The sequence below is a fragment of the Heterodontus francisci genome, chromosome 36, assembly GCF_036365525.1.
Source record: "Heterodontus francisci isolate sHetFra1 chromosome 36, sHetFra1.hap1, whole genome shotgun sequence".
Lineage (NCBI taxonomy): Eukaryota > Metazoa > Chordata > Chondrichthyes > Heterodontiformes > Heterodontidae > Heterodontus > Heterodontus francisci.
The window spans coordinates 1,046,166-1,070,337 of record NC_090406.1 but is presented as its reverse complement, the minus strand read 5'-3'; the positions used below and the strand labels follow the sequence as shown (position 1 = coordinate 1,070,337).

The window sequence follows — 24,172 nt, the reverse complement described above, 5'->3', positions numbered from 1 at the left end:
GAGATTACAACCCTCGAGGTCCTGTCTTTTAACTTTCTACCTAACCCCTTAAATTCCCCCTGCAGGAACTTGTCACTCTTCCTGCCTATGTCATTGGTACCAATGTGTACCACAACCTCTGGCTGTTCACCCTCCCCCTTCAGAATTCCCCATGTCCGTTCAGAGACATCCTTGACCCTCCGCTCCATCTAAGTCCTTAACACGATGACTATCCCAATTAATGTTGGGAAAGTTGAAATCACCTAATATAATTACCCTATTATTATTTTTACACACCTCTGCAAATTGCGCACATATTTGCTCCTCAATTTCCCGCTGACTATCTGGGGGTCTCTAATAAACACCTAGCAATGTGGCTGTCCCTTTTTTATTCCGAAACTCTACCCATAAAGCTTCATGTGATGCCCCCTCCAAGATATCATCTCTCCTTACTGCAGTAACTGACTCCTTAACTAATATTGCAATGCCCCCTCCTCTTTTACCCCCTCCTCTGTCTCGCCTGAAGATTCTATATCCCGGGATATTGAGCTGCCAATCCTGCCCCTCCCTCAACTATGTCTCCATGATGGCTACGATGTCACAATTCCACGTGTCAATCCTTGCCCTTAACTCATCCGTTTTACCTGTCATACTCCTGGCATTAAAGTAGAGGCCATCCATCCTGGTCTTACTTCCTTGAAATTTACTTCCGCTGTATTCCCTCTGACTTGTTGCTTTCCTGTGTTTAGCTGTGTCCCTATTCTGCTAGGAGTCTGCATCTCCTCCCCCTGCCAAATTAGTTTAAACTCCTCCCAACAGCACTAGCAAACCTGCCAGTAAGGATGTTAGTCCCCCTCTGGTTCAGATGTAGACCGTCTCTCTTGTACAGGTCCCACCTTCCTCAGAAACGGTCCCAGTGGTCCAGGAATCTAAAACCCTCCCTCCTGCACCAACTCTTAAGCCACGCATTCATCTGTGCTATTCTCCTATTCCTACCCTCACTAGCACGTGGCACTGGGAGTAATCCAGAGATTACAACCCGAGAGGTCCTGCTTTTTAGTCTGCTGCCTAACTCCCTGAATTCTTGATGCAAGACCTCATCCCTCTTTCTACCTATGTCATTGGTACCAACTTGTACCACGACCTCTGCCTTATCACCCTCCCCCTTCGGGATGCCCTGCAGCCGTTCAGTGACATCCCGGACCCTGGCACCAGGGAGGCAACACACCATCCTGGAGTCACGTTGATGCCCACAGTAGCGCCTATCTGTTCCCCTGACTATAAAATCCCCTATTACTATTGCTCTTCCTCTCTTTCCCCCTTCCTGTGCAGACAGGCTGCTTGTGGTGCCAGAAGCTTGACTCTGTCCGCACTCCCTGGAGGAACCAGCCTCATCAGCCTCCAAAATGGAATACCGATTTGCAAGCGGGGCCTCAGGGGACTCCTGAACTGCCTGGCTGATTCTCTTAGACTGCCTGGTGGTCACCCATTCCCTTCCTTCCTCAAGTCACTTCAGCTGCAGTGTGACCACCTCTCTATACGAGCTATCCATGATGCTCTCAGACTTGCGGATGCTCCACAGTGTTTCCAGCCGCCGTTCCAGCTCTGAAACCCGAGCTTTCAGGAGCTGCAGCTGGACACACTTCCTGCATACACGCTGGTCCCGGGGACTGGAAATGTTCCCGGAATCCCACATGCAGCAAGAGGAGCAAACCATGGCTTTAAGCTCTCCTGCCATGACTAAACCCTTGAAATTTAAAACTTTAGAAGACTGTTATAATAAAAAAAAATCAACTAAGTCTGACAAACACTGATTCACGGCACCCAGTGACACAAACACTAATTCACGGCACCCAGTGACACAAACACTGATTCACAGCACCCGGTGACACAAACACTGATTCACGGCACCCAGTGACACAAACACTGATTCACGGCACCCAGTGACACAAACACTGATTCACGGCACCCGGTGACACAAACACTGATTCACGGCACCCGGTGACACAAACACTGATTCACAGCACCCAGTGACACAAACACACTGATTCACGGCACACAGTGACACAAACACTGATTCACGGCACCCAGTGACACAAACACTGATTCACGGCACCCGGTGACACAAACACTGATTCACGGCACCCAGTGACACAAACACTGATTCACGGCACCCAGTGACACAAACACTGATTCACGGCACCCGGTGACACAAACACTGATTCACGGCACCCGGTGACACAAACACTGATTCACAGCACCCAGTGACACAAACACACTGATTCACAGCACCCAGTGACACACACACTGATTCACAGCACCCAGTGACACAAACACACTGATTCACAGCACCCAGTGACACAAACACTGATTCACGGCACCCGGTGACACAAACACTGATTCACAGCACCCAGTGACACAAACACACTGATTCACAGCACCCAGTGACACACACACTGATTCACGGCACCCGGTGACACAAACACTGATTCACAGCACCCAGTGACACAGACACACTGATTCACAGCACCCAGTGACACAAACACTGATTCACGGCACCCGGTGACACAAACACTGATTCACAGCACCCAGTGACACAAACACACTGATTCACAGCACCCAGTGACACAAACACTGATTCACGGCACCCGGTGACACAAACACTGATTCACGGCACCCAGTGACACAAACACTGATTCACGGCACCCAGTGACACAAACACTGATTCACGGCACCCGGTGACACAAACACTGATTCACGGCACCCGGTGACACAAACACTGATTCACAGCACCCAGTGACACAAACACACTGATTCACAGCACCCAGTGACACACACACTGATTCACGGCACCCAGTGACACAAACACTGATTCACGGCACCCAGTGACACAAACACACTGATTCACAGCACCCAGTGACACACACACTGATTCACGGCACCCAGTGACACAAACACTGATTCACGGCACCCAGTGACACAAACACTGATTCACAGCACCCGGTGACACACACACTGATTCACGGCACCCAGTGACACATACACTGATTCACGGCACCCGGTGACACAAACACTGATTCACGGCACCCAGTGACACAAACACTGATTCACGGCACCCAGTGACACAAACACTGATTCACAGCACCCAGTGACACACACACTGATTCACGGCACCCAGTGACACAAACACTGATTCACAGCACCCAGTGACACAAACACTGATTCACGGCACCCAGTGACACATACACTGATTCACGGCACCCGGTGACACATACACTGATTCACGGCACCCGGTGACACAAACACTGATTCACGGCACCCAGTGACACAAACACTGATTCACGGCACCCAGTGACACATACACTGATTCACGGCACCCGGTGACACAAACACTGATTCACGGCACCCAGTGACACAAACACTGATTCACGGCACCCAGTGACACAAACACTGATTCACAGCACCCAGTGACACACACACTGATTCACGGCACCCAGTGACACAAACACTGATTCACAGCACCCAGTGACACACACACTGATTCACGGCACCCAGTGACACAAACACTGATTCACAGCACCCAGTGACACACACACTGATTCACAGCACCCAGTGACACACACACTGATTCACAGCACCCAGTGACACACACACTGATTCACGGCACCCAGTGACACAAACACTGATTCACAGCACCCAGTGACACAAACACTGATTCACGGCACCCAGTAACACACACACTGATTCACGGCACCCAGTGACACAAACACTGATTCACGGCACCCAGTAACACACACACTGATTCACAGCACCCAGTGACACACACACTGATTCACAGCACCCAGTAACACACACACTGATTCACAGCACCCAGTGACACACACACTGATTCACAGCACCCAGTGACACACACACTGATTCACGGCACCCAGTGACACACACACTGATTCACAGCACCCAGTGACACACAAACACTGATTCACGGCACCCAGTGACACAAACACTGATTCACAGCACCCAGTGACACAAACACTGATTCACGGCACCCAGTGACACAAACACTGATTCACAGCACCCAGTGACACACACACTGATTCACAGCACCCAGTGACACACAAACACTGATTCACGGCACCCAGTGACACAAACACTGATTCACAGCACCCAGTGACACACACACACTGATTCACAGCACCCAGTGACACAAACACTGATTCACAGCACCCAGGGAAACACAAACACTGATTCACAGCACCCAGTGTCACAAACACTGATTCACAGCACCCAGTGACACAAACACTGATTCACAGCACCCAGTGACACACACACTGATTCACAGCACCCAGTGACACACACACACTGATTCACGGCACCCAGTGACACACACACTGATTCACAGCACCCAGGGAAACACACACTGATTCACAGCACCCGGTGACACAAACACTGATTCACGGCACCCGGTGACACACACACTGATTCACGGCACCCGGTGACACAAACACTGATTCACGGCACCCAGTGACACAAACACTGATTCACGGCACCCGGTGACACACACACTGATTCACGGCACCCGGTGACACACACACTGATTCACAGCACCCAGTGACACAAACACTGATTCACAGCACCCGGTGACACACACACTGATTCACGGCACCCGGTGACACACACACTGATTCACGGCACCCGGTGACACACACACTGATTCACAGCACCCAGTGACACAAACACTGATTCACGGCACCCAGTGACACACACACTGATTCACAGCACCCAGTAACACACACACTGATTCACGGCACCCAGTGACACAAACACTGATTCACAGCACCCAGTAACACAAACACACTGATTCACGGCACCCAGTGACACAAACACTGATTCACAGCACCCAGTAACACACACACTGATTCACGGCACCCGGTGACACACACACTGATTCACAGCACCCGGTGACACACACACTGATTCACGGCACCCAGTGACACAAACACTGATTCACAGCACCCAGTGACACAAACACTGATTCACGGCACCCAGTGACACACACACTGATTCACAGCACCCAGTGACACACACACTGATTCACAGCACCCAGTGACACAAACACTGATTCACAGCACCCGGTGACACACACTGATTCACGGCACCCGGTGACACACACACTGATTCACAGCACCCGGTGACACACACACTGATTCACGGCACCCAGTGACACAAACACTGATTCACAGCACCCAGTGACACACACACTGATTCACGGCACCCAGTGACACACACACTGATTCACAGCACCCGGTGACACAAACACTGATTCACAGCACCCAGTGACACACACACTGATTCACGGCACCCAGTGACACACACACTGATTCACGGCACCCAGTGACACACACACTGATTCACAGCACCCGGTGACACAAACACTGATTCACAGCACCCAGTAACACACACACTGATTCACAGCACCCGGTGACACACACACTGATTCACGGCACCCGGTGACACACACACTGATTCACGGCACCCAGTGACACACACACTGATTCACGGCACCCAGTGACACACACACTGATTCACGGCACCCAGTGACACACACACTGATTCACAGCACCCAGTGACACACACACTGATTCACGGCACCCAGTGACACACACACTGATTCACAGCACCCAGTGACACACACACTGATTCACAGCACCCAGTGACACACACACTGATTCACGGCACCCGGTGACACACACACTGATTCACAGCACCCAGTAACACACACACTGATTCACGGCACCCGGTGACACACACACTGATTCACGGCACCCGGTGACACACACACTGATTCACGGCACCCGGTGACACACACACTGATTCACGGCACCCGGTGACACACACACTGATTCACAGCACCCAGTGACACACACACTGATTCACGGCACCCAGTGACACACACACTGATTCACAGCACCCAGTGACACACACACTGATTCACGGCACCCAGTGACACACACACTGATTCACAGCACCCAGTGACACAAACACTGATTCACAGCACCCAGTAACACACACACTGATTCACAGCACCCAGTAACACACACACTGATTCACAGCACCCAGTAACACACACACTGATTCACGGCACCCAGTGACACACACACTGATTCACGGCACCCAGTGACACACACACTGATTCACGGCACCCAGTGACACACACACTGATTCACGGCACCCAGTGACACAAACACTGATTCACGGCACCCAGTGACACAAACACTGATTCACGGCACCCAGTGACACAAACACTGATTCACAGCACCCAGTGACACACACACTGATTCACGGCACCCAGTGACACAAACACTGATTCACGGCACCCAGTGACACAAACACTGATTCACAGCACCCAGTGACACAAACACTGATTCACGGCACCCAGTGACACACACACTGATTCACGGCACCCAGTGACACACACACTGATTCACGGCACCCAGTGACACAAACACTGATTCACAGCACCCAGTGACACACACACTGATTCACAGCACCCAGTGACACACACACTGATTCACGGCACCCAGTGACACAAACACTGATTCACAGCACCCAGTGACACACACACTGATTCACAGCACCCAGTGACACACACACTGATTCACGGCACCCAGTGACACACACACTGATTCACAGCACCCAGTGACACACACACTGATTCACGGCACCCAGTGACACACACACTGATTCACGGCACCCAGTGACACACACACTGATTCACAGCACCCAGTGACACAAACACTGATTCACAGCACCCAGTAACACACACACTGATTCACAGCACCCAGTAACACACACACTGATTCACGGCACCCAGTAACACACACACTGATTCACGGCACCCAGTGACACACACACTGATTCACGGCACCCAGTGACACAAACACTGATTCACGGCACCCAGTGACACAAACACTGATTCACGGCACCCAGTGACACAAACACTGATTCACAGCACCCAGTGACACACACACTGATTCACGGCACCCAGTGACACAAACACTGATTCACGGCACCCAGTGACACAAACACTGATTCACAGCACCCAGTGACACAAACACTGATTCACGGCACCCAGTGACACACACACTGATTCACGGCACCCAGTGACACACACACTGATTCACGGCACCCAGTGACACAAACACTGATTCACAGCACCCAGTGACACACACACTGATTCACAGCACCCAGTGACACACACACTGATTCACAGCACCCAGTGACACACACACTGATTCACGGCACCCAGTGACACAAACACTGATTCACAGCACCCAGTGACACACACACTGATTCACAGCACCCAGTGACACACACACTGATTCACGGCACCCAGTGACACACACACTGATTCACAGCACCCAGTGACACACACACTGATTCACGGCACCCAGTGACACACACACTGATTCACGGCACCCAGTGACACACACACTGATTCACAGCACCCAGTGACACACACACTGATTCACAGCACCCAGTAACACACACTCTGATTCACAGCACCCAGTGACACACACACTGATTCACGGCACCCAGTGACACACACTCTGATTCACAGCACCCAGTGACACACACACTGATTCACAGCACCCAGTAACACACACTCTGATTCACAGCACCCAGTGACACACACACTGATTCACAGCACCCAGTGACACATACACACACTGATTCACAGCACCCAGTGACACACACACTGATTCACAGCACCCAGTGACACACACACTGATTCACAGCACCCAGTAACACACACACTGATTCACGGCACCCAGTGACACACACACTGATTCACGGCACCCAGTGACACACACACTGATTCACGGCACCCAGTGACACACACACTGATTCACAGCACCCAGTAACACACACTCTGATTCACAGCACCCAGTGACACACACACTGATTCACGGCACCCAGTGACACACACTCTGATTCACAGCACCCAGTGACACACACACTGATTCACAGCACCCAGTGACACATACACACACTGATTCACAGCACCCAGTAACACACACACTGATTCACAGCACCCAGTGACACACACTCTGATTCACAGCACCCAGTGACACACACACTGATTCACGGCACCCAGTGACACATACACACACTGATTCACAGCACCCAGTAACACACACACTGATTCACAGCACCCAGTGACACACACACTGATTCACGGCACCCAGTGACACAAACACTGATTCACAGCACCCAATGACACACACACTGATTCACAGCACCCAGTAACACACACACTGATTCACGGCACCCAGTGACACACACTCTGATTCACAGCACCCAGTGACACACACACTGATTCACAGCACCCAGTAACACACACTCTGATTCACAGCACCCAGTGACACACACACTGATTCACAGCACCCAGTGACACATACACACACTGATTCACAGCACCCAGTGACACACACACTGATTCACAGCACCCAGTGACACACACACTGATTCACAGCACCCAGTGACACACACACTGATTCACGGCACCCAGTGACACACACACTGATTCACGGCACCCAGTGACACACACACTGATTCACGGCACCCAGTAACACACACTCTGATTCACAGCACCCAGTGACACACACACTGATTCACGGCACCCAGTGACACACACTCTGATTCACAGCACCCAGTGACACACACACTGATTCACAGCACCCAGTGACACATACACACACTGATTCACGGCACCCAGTGACACACACTCTGATTCACAGCACCCAGTGACACACACACTGATTCACAGCACCCAGTGACACATACACACACTGATTCACGGCACCCAGTGACACAAACACTGATTCACAGCACCCAGTGACACACACACTGATTCACGGCACCCAGTGACACACACACTGATTCACAGCACCCAGTAACACACACACTGATTCACGGCACCCAGTGACACACACACTGATTCACAGCACCCAGTGACACACACACTGATTCACGGCACCCAGTGACACACACACTGATTCACAGCACCCAGTAACACACACACTGATTCACGGCACCCAGTGACACACACTCTGATTCACAGCACCCAGTAACACACACTCTGATTCACAGCACCCAGTAACACACACACTGATTCACGGCACCCAGTGACACACACACTGATTCACGGCACCCAGTGACACACACACTGATTCACAGCACCCAGTGACACACACACACACTGATTCACAGCACCCAGTGACACAAACACTGATTCACGGCACCCAGTAACACACACACTGATTCACGGCACCCAGTAACACACACACTGATTCACGGCACCCAGTGACACACACACTGATTCACAGCACCCAGTGACACACACACTGATTCACGGCACCCAGTGACACACACACTGATTCACAGCACCCAGTGACACACACACTGATTCACAGCACCCAGTGACACACACACTGATTCACAGCACCCAGTGACACACACTCTGATTCACAGCACCCAGTAACACACACACTGATTCACAGCACCCAGTGACACAAACACTGATTCACAGCACCCAGTGACACAAACACTGATTCACAGCACCCAGTGACACACACACTGATTCACGGCACCCAGTGACACACACACTGATTCACAGCACCCAGTAACACACACACTGATTCACGGCACCCAGTGACACACACACTGATTCACAGCACCCAGTGACACACACACTGATTCACGGCACCCAGTGACACACACACTGATTCACAGCACCCAGTAACACACACACTGATTCACGGCACCCAGTGACACACACTCTGATTCACAGCACCCAGTAACACACACTCTGATTCACAGCACCCAGTAACACACACACTGATTCACGGCACCCAGTGACACACACACTGATTCACGGCACCCAGTGACACACACACTGATTCACAGCACCCAGTGACACACACACACACTGATTCACAGCACCCAGTGACACAAACACTGATTCACGGCACCCAGTAACACACACACTGATTCACGGCACCCAGTAACACACACACTGATTCACGGCACCCAGTGACACACACACTGATTCACAGCACCCAGTGACACACACACTGATTCACGGCACCCAGTGACACACACACTGATTCACAGCACCCAGTGACACACACACTGATTCACAGCACCCAGTGACACACACACTGATTCACAGCACCCAGTGACACACACACTGATTCACAGCACCCAGTAACACACACACTGATTCACAGCACCCAGTGACACACACACTGATTCACAGCACCCAGTGACACACACACTGATTCACAGCACCCAGTGACACAAACACTGATTCACAGCACCCAGTAACACACACACTGATTCACGGCACCCAGTGACACAAACACTGATTCACAGCACCCAGTAACACACACACTGATTCACGGCACCCAGTGACACACACACTGATTCACAGCACCCAGTGACACAAACACTGATTCACAGCACCCAGTAACACACACACTGATTCACGGCACCCAGTAACACACACACTGATTCACGGCACCCAGTGACACACACACTGATTCACAGCACCCAGTGACACACACACTGATTCACGGCACCCAGTGACACACACACTGATTCACAGCACCCAGTGACACACACACTGATTCACAGCACCCAGTGACACACACATTGATTCACAGCACCCAGTGACACAAACACTGATTCACAGCACCCAGTGACACACACACTGATTCACAGCACCCAGTGACACACACATTGATTCACAGCACCCAGTGACACACACATTGATTCACAGCACCCAGTGACACACACACACACTGATTCACAGCACCCAGTGACACACACACACACTGATTCACGGCACCCAGTGACACACACACTGATTCACAGCACCCAGTAACACACACACTGATTCACAGCACCCAGTAACACACACACTGATTCACAGCACCCAGTGACACACACACACACTGATTCACAGCACCCAGTGACACACACACACACTGATTCACAGCACCCAGTGACACACACACTGATTCACAGCACCCAGTGACACACACACACACTGATTCACAGCACCCAGTGACACACACACACACTGATTCACGGCACCCAGTGACACAAACACTGATTCACAGCACCCAGTAACACACACACTGATTCACGGCACCCAGTGACACACACACTGATTCACAGCACCCAGTGACACACACACACACTGATTCACAGCACCCAGTGACACAAACACTGATTCACAGCACCCAGTGACACACACACTGATTCACGGCACCCAGTGACACACACACTGATTCACGGCACCCAGTGACACACACACTGATTCACGGCACCCAGTGACACACACACTGATTCACAGCACCCAGTGACACACACACACACTGATTCACAGCACCCAGTGACACAAACACTGATTCACAGCACCCAGTGACACACACACTGATTCACGGCACCCAGTGACACACACACTGATTCACGGCACCCAGTGACACACACACTGATTCACAGCACCCAGTGACACACACACTGATTCACAGCACCCAGTGACACACACACTGATTCACGGCACCCAGTGACACACACACTGATTCACAGCACCCAGTGACACACACACTGATTCACGGCACCCAGTAACACACACACTGATTCACGGCACCCAGTGACACAAACACACACTGATTCACAGCACCCAGTAACACACACACTGATTCACGGCACCCAGTGACACAAACACACACTGATTCACAGCACCCAGTGACACACACACTGATTCACAGCACCCAGTGACACACACACTGATTCACGGCACCCAGTGACACACACACTGATTCACAGCACCCAGTGACACACACACTGATTCACAGCACCCAGTGACACACACACACACTGATTCACAGCACCCAGTGACACACACACACACTGATTCACAGCACCCAGTGACACACACACACACTGATTCACGGCACCCAGTGACACAAACACTGATTCACAGCACCCAGTGACACACACACACACTGATTCACGGCACCCAGTGACACAAACACTGATTCACAGCACCCAGTAACACACACACTGATTCACGGCACCCAGTGACACACACACTGATTCACAGCACCCAGTGACACACACACTGATTCACGGCACCCAGTGACACACACACTGATTCACAGCACCCAGTGACACACACACTGATTCACGGCACCCAGTGACACACACACTGATTCACGGCACCCAGTGACACACACACTGATTCACAGCACCCAGTGACACACACACTGATTCACAGCACCCAGTGACACACACACTGATTCACGGCACCCAGTGACACACACACTGATTCACGGCACCCAGTGACACACACACTGATTCACGGCACCCAGTGACACACACACTGATTCACAGCACCCAGTGACACACACACTGATTCACAGCACCCAGTGACACACACACTGATTCACGGCACCCAGTGACACACACACTGATTCACGGCACCCAGTGACACAAACACACTGATTCACAGCACCCAGTAACACACACACTGATTCACGGCACCCAGTGACACACACACTGATTCACAGCACCCAGTGACACACACACTGATTCACGGCACCCGGTGACACAAACACTGATTCACGGCACCCAGTGACACAAACACACACTGATTCACAGCACCCAGTGACACACACACTGATTCACAGCACCCAGTGACACACACACTGATTCACGGCACCCAGTGACACAAACACTGATTCACGGCACCCGGTGACACAAACACTGATTCACGGCACCCAGTGACACACACACTGATTCACGGCACCCGGTGACACAAACACTGATTCACGGCACCCGGTGACACACACACTGATTCACGGCACCCAGTGACACACACACTGATTCACGGCACCCAGTGACACACACACTGATTCACAGCACCCAGTGACACAAACACTGATTCACGGCACCCAGTGACACACACACTGATTCACGGCACCCAGTGACACACACACTGATTCACAGCACCCAGTGACACACACACTGATTCACAGCACCCAGTGACACAAACACTGATTCACAGCACCCAGTGACACACACACTGATTCACAGCACCCAGTGACACACACACTGATTCACAGCACCCAGTGACACACACACTGATTCACGGCACCCAGTGACACACACACTGATTCACGGCACCCAGTGACACAAACACACTGATTCACAGCACCCAGTAACACACACACTGATTCACGGCACCCAGTGACACACACACTGATTCACAGCACCCAGTGACACACACACACACTGATTCACAGCACCCAGTGACACAAACACTGATTCACGGCACCCAGTGACACAAACACTGATTCACGGCACCCAGTGACACACACACTGATTCACGGCACCCAGTGACACAAACACTGATTCACGGCACCCGGTGACACAAACACTGATTCACGGCACCCAGTGACACACACACTGATTCACGGCACCCGGTGACACAAACACTGATTCACGGCACCCAGTGACACACACACTGATTCACGGCACCCAGTGACACACACACTGATTCACGGCACCCAGTGACACACACACTGATTCACAGCACCCAGTGACACAAACACTGATTCACGGCACCCAGTGACACACACACTGATTCACGGCACCCAGTGACACACACACTGATTCACAGCACCCAGTGACACAAACACTGATTCACGGCACCCAGTGACACACACACTGATTCACAGCACCCAGTGACACAAACACTGATTCACAGCACCCAGTGACACACACACTGATTCACAGCACCCAGTGACACAAACACTGATTCACGGCACCCAGTGACACACACACTGATTCACAGCACCCAGTGACACACACACTGATTCACAGCACCCAGTGACACACACACTGATTCACGGCACCCAGTGACACAAACACTGATTCACAGCACCCAGTGACACACACACTGATTCACGGCACCCAGTGACACACACACTGATTCACAGCACCCAGTGACACAAACACTGATTCACGGCACCCAGTGACACACACACTGATTCACAGCACCCGGTGACACACACACTGATTCACAGCACCCAGTGACACACACACTGATTCACGGCACCCGGTGACACACACACTGATTCACAGCACCCAGTGACACACACACTGATTCACGGCACCCGGTGACACACACACTGATTCACAGCACCCAGTGACACACACACTGATTCACGGCACCCAGTGACACACACACTGATTCACAGCACCCGGTGACACACACACTGATTCACGGCACCCAGTGACACACACACTGATTCACAGCACCCGGTGACACACACACTGATTCACGGCACCCAGTGACACACACACTGATTCACAGCACCCGGTGACACACACACTGATTCACAGCACCCAGTGACACAAACACTGATTCACGGCACCCGGTGACACACACACTGATTCACAGCACCCAGTGACACACACACTGATTCACGGCACCCGGTGACACACACACTGATTCACGGCACCCGGTGACACACACACTGATTCACGGCAGCCGGTGACACACACACTGATTCACAGCACCCAGTGACACAAACACTGATTCACGGCACCCAGTGACACACACACTGATTCACGGCACCCGGTGACACAAACACTGATTCACGGCACCCAGTGACACACACACTGATTCACGGCACCCAGTGACACAAACACTGATTCACGGCACCCAGTGACACACACACTGATTCACGGCACCCAGTGACACACACACTGATTCACAGCACCCAGTGACACAAACACTGATTCACGGCACCCAGTGACACACACACTGATTCACGGCACCCAGTGACACACACACTGATTCACAGCACCCAGTGACACAAACACTGATTCACAGCACCCAGTGACACAAACACTGATTCACGGCACCCAGTGACACACACACTGATTCACAGCACCCAGTGACACAAACACTGATTCACAGCACCCAGTGACACACACACTGATTCACAGCACCCAGTGACACAAACACTGATTCACAGCACCCAGTGACACAAACACTGATTCACGGCACCCAGTGACACACACACTGATTCACGGCACCCAGTGACACAAACACTGATTCACGGCACCCAGTGACACACACACTGATTCACGGCACCCAGTGACACAAACACACTGATTCACGGCACCCAGTGACACACACACTGATTCACGGCACCCAGTGACACACACACTGATTCACAGCACCCAGTGACACACACACTGATTCACGGCACCCAGTGACACACACACTGATTCACAGCACCCAGTGACACAAACACTGATTCACGGCACCCAGTGACACACACACTGATTCACAGCACCCGGTGACACACACACTGATTCACAGCACCCAGTGACACACACACTGATTCACGGCACCCGGTGACACACACACTGATTCACAGCACCCAGTGACACAAACACTGATTCACGGCACCCAGTGACACACACACTGATTCACGGCACCCAGTGACACACACACTGATTCACGGCACCCGGTGACACACACACTGATTCACGGCACCCGGTGACACACACACTGATTCACAGCACCCAGTGACACACACACTGATTCACAGCACCCAGTGACACAAACACTGATTCACGGCACCCAGTGACACACACACTGATTCACGGCACCCGGTGACACACACACTGATTCACGGCACCCAGTGACACACACACTGATTCACAGCACCCGGTGACACACACACTGATTCACAGCACCCAGTGACACACACACTGATTCACGGCACCCGGTGACACACACACTGATTCACGGCACCCAGTGACACAAACACTGATTCACGGCACCCAGTGACACACACACTGATTCACAGCACCCAGTGACACACACACTGATTCACGGCACCCGGTGACACACACACTGATTCACGGCACCCGGTGACACAAACACTGATTCACGGCACCCAGTGACACACACACTGATTCACGGCACCCGGTGACACACACACTGATTCACGGCACCCAGTGACGCACACACTGATTCACAGCACCCAGTGACGCACACACTGATTCACAGCACCCAGTGACACACACACTGATTCACGGCACCCGGTGACACACACACTGATTCACGGCACCCAGTGACACAAACACTGATTCACGGCACCCAGTGACACACACACTGATTCACAGCACCCAGTGACACACACACTGATTCACGGCACCCGGTGACACACACACTGATTCACGGCACCCAGTGACACACACACTGATTCACAGCACCCAGTGACACACACACTGATTCACAGCACCCAGTGACACACACACTGATTCACAGCACCCGGTGACGCACACACTGATTCACAGCACCCAGTGACGCACACACTGATTCACAGCACCCAGTGACACACACACTGATTCACGGCACCCGGTGACACACACACTGATTCACGGCACCCAGTGACACACACACTGATTCACAGCACCCAGTGACACACACACTGATTCACGGCACCCGTGACGCACACACTGATTCTTCCAAAATTCTACAGATTCTGGAGCAGTTCCTGCAGATTGGACCGTTGCAAATATTACCCCACTATTTAAGAAGGGAGGGAGAGAGAAGTCAGGCCGCTACAGACCTGTTTGATGAACCTGTTGGTGTTTTTTGAGGATGTTACTAACAGAATTGATAAAGGGGAGTCAGTGGAAATGGTATACTTGGATTTTCAAAAGGGTTTTGATAAAATTCCCTATAGTCGGTTGTATAGCAAAATTAAAGCACATGGGATAGGAGGTAATATACTGGCATGGATTAAGGATTGGTTAACAGGCAGAAAACAGAGAGTAGGAATAAACGGGTCATTCTCGCATTGGCAGGCTGTGACTAGTGGGGTACCACAGGGATCAGTGCTTGGTCCCCAGCTATTCACAGTATATATCAATAATTTGGATGTGGGGACCAAATGTAGTATTTTCCAAGTTCATGGATGACACAAAACTAGGTGGGAATGTGTGTTGTGAGGAAGATGCAAAGCGGCTTCAAGGGGATTTGGAAAGACTTAGTGAGTGGGCAAGAACATGGCAGATGGAATATAATGTGGAAAAATGTGAGGTTATCCACCTTGGTAGGAGGAATAGATGTGCAGAGTATTTCTTAAATGGTAAGAGATTAGGAAGTGTAGATATACAAAGGAACCTGGGTGTCCTTTTCAATAAGTCTCTGAAAGCTAACATGCAGGTGCAGCAAGCATTTAGGAAGGCTAATGGTATGTTAGCCTTTATCACAAGAGGATTTGAGTACAGGAGTAGTGAAGTTTTGCTTCAGTTGTATAGAACCTTGGTTAGACCGCACCTGGAGTACTGTGTGCAGTTTTGGTCCCCTTACCTTAGGAAGGATATTATTGTCGTAGAGGGAGTGCAATGAAGATTCACCAGACTTGTTCCCAGGATGGCAGGACTGTCCTATGAAGAGAGATTGGGGAAACGGGGCCTGTATTCTCTAGAGTTTCAAAGAATGAGAGGTGGTCTCATTGAAACCTACAAAAAGGGATAGACAGGGTAGATACAGCTAAGATATTTCCCCTGGTTGGGGAGTCTAGAACCAGGGGATACAATTTCAAACTAAGGGGGAAGCCACTTGGGACCGAGATGAGGAGAAATTTCTTTACTCAGAGGGTTGTGAATCTTTGGAATTCTCTACCCCAGAGGGCTGTGGAAACTCAGTCATTGAGTATGTTTAAAATAGAGATTGATAGATTTCTAAATACAAATGACATAAAGGGATATGGGGAAGAGTGTGGGAAAAGGCATTGAAGTGGATGATCAGCCATGATTGCATTGAATGGCGGAGCAGTTTCGATGGGCTGAATGGTCTACTCCTGCTCCTATGTTCCTATGATTCACAGCACCCTGTGAGACACCACCACATGACATGCAGCGGCATCCCAGGGTCAATCTTTATTATCCTGAGCATTCCAGCTGGATGGCAACTTGGAAAGCATTTCACAGTGACAGTGAGCACACACATACTCCCCGTCCTGCAAACAGCTCAGTATCCAACACAGGCTCCAACACCCTTTCGATTGCACAGTTAGTTGTAATGTCTTGGGAAGGCAGCAGTTCAGGAAGATCAAATTTCCCAGATTGCAATTTCATTTACGGGGGTAATGGGGAGATTGTCTGGGCGCGTACTCACCCTGGGCGCGTAGTTAGGCTCAGCTTTTGAACTGTTCTGACCCACTCCTTGCTTCCTACCTGTAATCACGCCGTGTCTGTCCTCATTCTCCTGACAGTACTGCCCGAGTGCATCTGCAGAATAAATATTGCCACAAGTAACAACCTGAACTGTAAGAAGTTACCGCAGCAAGAACAGAAACAAGCAGCTCATGTCTAAAAGGGATAAACACAGAAAATACTGAGAGACAATTCATAGAGAACTGAGCAACTCACTCACGGGTATCTGTTATTCAATATATAAACCACCCCACCGAACCCCTCGATTAAATTCCAGCCTGTAACTCACTCCCCGGTATCTGTTGTTATATTTTTTTTCATTATTCGTTTCATTGCAAGTGGGCATCGCTGGCCAGGCCAGCATTTATTGCCCATCCCTAATTGCCCTTGAGCTGCCTTCTTGAACCACTGCAGTCCATGTGGGGTAGGTGCACCCACAGTACTGTTACGGAGGGGGGCGGAAACCATCTCCAACAAGAGAGAATCTAACCATCTCCCCTTGATATTCAATGGCATTACCATCGCTGAATCCCCCACGATCAACATCCTAGGGGCTACCATTGACCAGAAACTGAACTTGAGGTTGTTTTCGTTGGAGAGAAGGAGGAGGAGAGGTGACTTAATCGAGACAGATAAGATAATCAGAGGGTTAGATAGGGTGGATAGTGAGAGTCTTTTTCCTCGGATGGTGATGGCAAACATGAGGGGACATAGCTTTCAGTTGAGGGGTGATAGATATAGGACAGATGTGAGAGGTAGTTTCTTTACTCAGAGAGTAGTAGGGGCATGGAATGCCCTGCCTGCAACAGTAGTAGACTCGCCAACTTTAAGGGCATTTAAGTGGTCATTGGATAGACATATGGATGAAAATGGAATAGTGTAGGTCAGATGGTTTCACAGGTCGGCGCAACATCGAGGGCCGAAGGGCCTGTACTGCGCTGTAATGTTCTAATCTAATATAAATACTGTGGCTACAACAGCAGGTCAGAGGCGAGGAATCCTGCGGCAAGTAACTCACCTCCTGACTCCCCAAAGCCTGTCCACCATCTACAAGGCACAAGTCAGGAGTGTGATGGAATACTCTCCACTTGCCTGGATGGGTGCAGCTCCAACAACACTCAAGAAGCTCGACACCATCCAGGTAAGAGCAACCCGCTTGATTGGCACCCCATCCACAAACATTCACTCCCTCCACCACCGATGCACAGTGGCAGCAGTGTGTACCATCTACAAGAAGCACTGCAGCAACGCACCAAGGCTCCTTCAACAGCACCTTCCAAACCCACGACCTCTACCAACTAGAAGGACAAGGGCAGCAAATGTGTGGGAACACCACCCCCTGCAAGTTCCCCTCCAAGTCACACACCATCCTGACTTGGAACTATATTGCCGTTCCTTCACTGTCGCTGGGTCAAAAACTTGGAACTCCCTTCCTAACAGCACTGTGGGTGTACCTACCTCACATGGACTGCTGCGGTTCAAGAAGGCAGCTCACCACCACCTTCTTAAGGGCAATTAGGGATGGGGAACAAATGCTGGTCTGGCCAGTGATGCCCACATCCCATGAATGAATTTTTAAAAAACTCACTCCCATTCTCTGGTGACTTGTCATGCACCATTGTACCATTTTCCTTCCAATTTCTTAATTCTATCCATGTGCATTCTATCTTAACTTATTGCTTATGTCGGTAGTGGGAAAATTTCTGGCGTCCATTATCAAAGGTTTTATAGCAGAGCACTTAGAGAACAGTGGTAGAATCGGGCAGAGTCAGCATGGATTTACAGAAGGGAAATCATGCATGACAAATCTACTAGAATTCTTCGAGGATGTAACCAGTAGAGTTGAAGAGGGGGAGCCAGTGGATGTGGTTTATTTGGACTTTCAGAAGGCTTTCGACAAAGTCCCACATAAGAGATTAGCGTGTAAAATTAAAGCACATGGGATTGGGGGTAGTGTATTGCGATGGATAGAAAATTGGTTGGCAGACAGGAAACAAAGAGTAGGGATAAATGGGTCTTTTTCCAAATGGCAGGCAGTGACTAGTGGGGGTACCGCAGGGATCGGTGCTAGGACCCCAGCTATTCACAATATATATTAATGATTTAGATGAGAGAACTAAATGTAATATCTCCAAATTTGCAGATGACACAAAACTGGGTGGGAGGGTGAGTTGTGAAGAGGATGCAGAGAGGCCTCAGGGTGATTTGGACAAGTTGAGTGAGTGGGCTAATGCATGGCAGATGCAGTATAATGTGGATAAATGTGAGGTTATCCACTTTGGTAGCAAAAACAGGAAGGCAGATTATTATCTGAACGGCTATAAACTGAGAGAGGGGAATATGCAGCGAGACCTGGGTGTTCTCGTACACCAGTCGCTGAAGGTAAGCATGCAGGTCCAACAGGCGGTAAAAAAGGCAAATGGTATGTTGGCCTTCATAGCGAGAGGATTCGAGTACAGGAGCAGGGATGTCTTGCTGCAATTACACAGGGCCTTGGTGAGGCCACACCTGGAATATTGTGTGCAGTTTTGGTCTCCTTATCTGAGGAAGGATGTTCTTGCTATAGAGGGAGTGCAGCAAAGGTTTACCAGACTGATTCCTGGGATGGTGGGACTGACGTATGAGGAGAGATTGAGTCGGTTAGGATTATATTCACTGTAGTTCAGAAGAGTGAGGGGGGATCTCATAGAAACCATTAAAAGTCTAACAGGACTTGACAGGGTAGATGCAGGAAGGATGTTCCCGATGGTGGGGGAGTCCAGAACCAGGAGTCATAGTCTAAGGATACGGGGTAAACCCTTCGGGACTGAGATGGAGAAATTTCTTCATCCAGAGAGTGGTGAGCCTGTGGAATTTGCTACCACAGAAAGCAGGTGAGGCCAAAACATTGTATGTTTTCAAGGAGTTAGATATAGCTCTTGGGTTTAAAGGGATCAACGGGTATGGGGGGAAAGTGGGAACAGGTTACTGAGTTGGATGATAAGCCATGATCATAATGAATGGCCGAGCAGGCTCGAAGGGCCGAATGGCCTACTCCTGCTCTTATTTTCTATGTTTCTATGTTTCATGCTACAATCCTCTGATTATGTCCCATTTGGTGGCAATAAATAATTCCTTTCCCTGCACATGCAAGATCACTATACATGGATGTATGCAGCACTAATGTGTTGAACAGACATGTGCATAGGCGTACAAAAATACATAATTAATTTAAACACACATACTACATACGCACATATAATGTAGACACACACACATAGTGGAAGGTGCTATCAAGCAGTACATACTCATCAATAACCTGCTCACCAACGCTCAGTTTGCATTCACCGGGACCACTCGGCTCCAGACCTCATTACAGCCTTGGTCCAAACATGGACAGAAGAGCTGAATTCCAGAGGTAAGGTGAGAGTGACTGTCGCTGGGTCAAAATCCTGGAATCCCTTCCTAACAGCACTGTGGGTGTACCTACCCCACATGGACTGCTGCAGTTCAAGAAGGCAGCTCATCACCACCTTCTCAAGGGCAATTAGGGATGGGCAATAAATGGATACCCTTGCCAGCGACACCCTCATCCCATGAACAATGAAAAAATTAAACACACGTGCGAAGAGTGTCATGTTACTATTCGACAATTTCCGAATGAGTTTTATGTAGTTACAAGCGGGTCTCTTCCACTTGGTGAAATCACCTTTAGAGTTTCTAACAGTTTGACGATTACTAAACTACTGATTTAAGAACATCCAGTCATGAAGGAATCATCTATAAAAATCTTGTGGTTATTGATAAACTTATTGTTACTTTTTTAAAAACCTCTTAAAGTATTTTTTAATCTGATAATTCTCCACAATGTTTGCTTTCACTTCTGGTATGTGAGATATGAGCCCACATTACAATACCGACACACTGCAACACTTACCTCCAAGCAGTAACAGAGAAACAGGCAGCAGCAGAAAAAAGTCCATTTCTTCAACTTCAGCACAGTTCGGAGCGAGTGAATTGAGTGATCTCTCTAGAAATGTTCTGGGCTTTTCCACCCCAGTCACATCGCAGATATGATTTATATCACTTCATGAATGTGGCTGTTATGAACCCAGACCCTAACCCTCACCTTAATATTACCATCCTCTGACACTCACTAATTGCTATCAAACTCTGCTTAGAGGAGGTTTTCAGATAAAAATCTCTTGACGTGCCTTTCCTTGAATGAGATGCAGAGCTCAGCTAAAACAGTGAACTGCAAAAACCACAAACCGCACATGGAACATGAGAGAAAGACGGGGAGACAGTCACAGAGTAAAGGAAGTTGAGGAGATAAGGAGCTGGTTCTGAGAGCAGCGGGGAATGTCCAGGCTAATACAGAATACATGTGTAAAGACATTTCATAAAGTTCTATTTGTGAAGATTTTCCAGAAGGTGTTTTCCGGCTTTCTGTTTTGATTCGAATTGGTCTAATTTCTCTACATCATAAATGGGTCACAAGCTCAGCCCTTGTCCCTCCCCAGAGATTGTTATATCCTTGAAATAAAAAGGTTAATGCTGTAACTATTGAGCAGCAAAGCAAACCACGTGCAAAGGCAGTCCTTTGCAAGTTGTTGCTATTTTTCACTGACACGGCCTCAATTCTCAACCGAAAGCTTGAATTTACAAGGGCAAAAATGAACAGGTCACTTGTAGCGGTTTGAGCTCAGTCTGTTACTGAGTCCAGCTCAGGACAGCCAATCGCTGGATGTCATTTACTTAGAGTTTCCGAATACATTTGATAAATTTCAATTTAAGTCTATTAAAAGCCCAAGCAATCTGGCAGCATGAGAGGGCAGTGACCTGATAACTCATTGTTCACAGTGCGGAGCTCAAGCTTTGTATTATTACAAAATTTGGTGAAGTTTAAACAGTATAATCGGTAAGTCAGAATTACAAATAGTTGACAGGGAAAAGGTCACTGGAACAATACTCGGGCAAATTCTACTCATGATCTGAATAACAACAACTGCAGCTATTTAATGGCAGTAAGTCTAGTTGTATTTCAGACCCAATTGCCATGTCTATTTTAGTTGCTTTCCATGGTAACAGATTCCTGATATTCATCATCTTTCCCATCTCAATTTTTTATGTATTCCTAATTTTAAAATGATATTCCTTCAAAAACTCTTATAACCCTGATAACCTGTGATTGGTTGAAATGCATCCAATGACTTTTTTTTATTCATTCATGGGATGTGGGCGTCTCTGGTCAGACCAGCATTTATTGCCCATCCCTATCTGCCCTTGAGAAGTTGGTGGTGAGCTGCCTTCTTGAACCGCTGCAGTCCATGTGGGGTAGGTACACCCACAGTGCTGTTAGGAAGGGAGTTCCAGGATTTTGACCCAGCGACAGTGAAGGAACGGCGATATAGTTCCAAGTCAGGATGGTGTGTGACTTGGAGGGGAACTTGCAGGTGGTGGTGTTCCCATGTAGATGCTACCCTTTTCCTTCCAGGTGGTAGAGTTCACGGGTTTGGAATGTGCTGTTGAAGGAGCCTTGGTGAGTTGCTGCAGTGCATCTTGTAGATGGTACACACTGCTGTCACTGTGTGTCGGTGGTGGAGGGAGTGAATGTTTGTCGATGGGGTGCCAATCAAGCGGGCTGGTTTGTCCTGGATGGTGTTGAGCTTCTTGAGTGTTGTTGGAGCATATTTTTGGACAGTGCATGTTGTTAGAGAGTTGCAGGTTAGTGAATTTAAATAGAGAAGGTACACAATGTCTGAGTTCATTATAGAGAAAGCTCTGCTACCTCCTGTATTCTTATTAAAGATTCAGTTGAATAAAGGCTGGTGTTACTCACGGTTTTTAACATATGGAAACAAGAGGAGGCCATTCAGCCCCTTGAGCCTGTTCC

General features: G+C 49.7%; 1 protein-coding gene across 2 annotated transcripts in view; it reads right to left on the bottom strand.

Annotated features, from left to right (window-relative positions):
- The window catches only part of il12rb1 (interleukin 12 receptor subunit beta 1), a 145,508-nt gene extending 123,093 nt beyond the window's left edge, over positions 1–22,415 (bottom strand). For both annotated transcript variants that reach the window (XM_068015946.1, XM_068015947.1), the window contains exons 1-2: positions 22,214–22,415; positions 18,319–18,372 (exon numbers count right to left, since the gene is read on the bottom strand). In XM_068015946.1, the coding sequence (XP_067872047.1) occupies positions 18,319–18,372; positions 22,214–22,259 (100 nt within the window). In that variant the 5' untranslated portion in view covers positions 22,260–22,415. The remainder of the gene's footprint in view (positions 1–18,318; positions 18,373–22,213) is intronic.
- Between the last annotated feature and the right edge of the window lie 1,757 nt (positions 22,416–24,172).